Source organism: Aplysia californica, unplaced genomic scaffold (assembly GCF_000002075.1).
Source record: "Aplysia californica isolate F4 #8 unplaced genomic scaffold, AplCal3.0 scaffold00061, whole genome shotgun sequence".
NCBI lineage: Eukaryota > Metazoa > Mollusca > Gastropoda > Aplysiida > Aplysiidae > Aplysia > Aplysia californica.
In genome coordinates, this window is record NW_004797331.1 from 1,985,143 (window position 1) to 1,986,222 (window position 1,080).

Genomic DNA, 1,080 nt, shown 5'->3' on the forward strand with positions numbered 1-1,080 from the left:
GTGTGTGTGTGTGTGTGTGTGTGTGTGTGTGTGTGTGTGTGTGTGTGTGTGAGTGTCAATATGTCTGTCTGTCTGTGTGTTCTGTAGTATTTTGCTAACTAACCCTTTTTATAAGACCTATATTAGCCTACGTGTTCCCTTTAACAAAGGTCGCTGCATGTGTAGTTTGCAAACATGTGAAACTATGTTTATATCAAGGGCTACGTCCACACTGACTTGACGAAGAGGATAAAGAAAGGTGAGAGGGAAGTGGAGGTGAATTTCTTCTTTTTTAAATTACGCTCGAATCATATTTCTGATTTGACAGAAGACCGGAGAATGCAACCACTTTCTTTAGCAAAAATTAAATAAATTAAACATGCCTGAAACTTATTCAAGTTTCCATTATACATTTCGTACTGAACAACAACGATGATGATGATCGATGATGATGATAATAAGAATTGAACAAATGTTTTGTATTGTTTTGATGAGTGTTTTACGGCGCTTGCAACTGTAGGCCTATAAGGTCAAATGAGAGCGCGGGGCACATTAAGCACTTTCAATTTGGTTGGAATTAATTTTTTATTTCTTTCGAGTGGCGGCCGAAGCCTACTCTTATCGATTTTAGGACCACCAAGGGATCTTTAACGTGCGCAACTTGCAAATGGGACGGACAAATGTATGCTGTACAATAATGATGTCAGTAAAGATGATACTAAGTACTGTAATCGAAATCATATCACAACCAGCAATCAATACAAATGTAATCCATTTTCCATCCACGCCCTCGATACACTACATATTATCACAATTATCACTCACAGTTGAATGCTTTCTCAGCATGCTCGCTGAGGTCTGCAGCCAGTAGAACCACCCTGTTGTACTCCATAGCCATTTTGGATTATTGTCCTCGTCTGCTGTCGTCCACAGGAGGAGGCCAGGACAACTTTCTTGTACCGTGTGACAATCTCACCTGCTGTCACTCGCCGGGGCGGAAACAAGGGGCTGCAGCAAGGAAAAAGGGAAGGTTAAACTTGTGCTTAGCCGCACTGATTTGTTAGCTGAACTAGATCGAGAGAGAGAGAGAGAGAGAGAGAG

The 1,080-nt window shown here is 41.3% G+C and overlaps 1 protein-coding gene across 1 annotated transcript in view; it reads right to left on the reverse strand.

Moving 5' to 3' along the window:
* The window catches only part of LOC101850872 (universal stress protein PHOS34), a gene marked incomplete in the record, with an annotated part of 50,357 nt that overhangs the window by 24,220 nt on the left and 25,057 nt on the right, over positions 1 to 1,080 (reverse strand). The window contains 1 exon segment of the mRNA XM_013079740.2: positions 805 to 987. Coding sequence (XP_012935194.1) covers positions 805 to 877 — 73 coding nt within the window.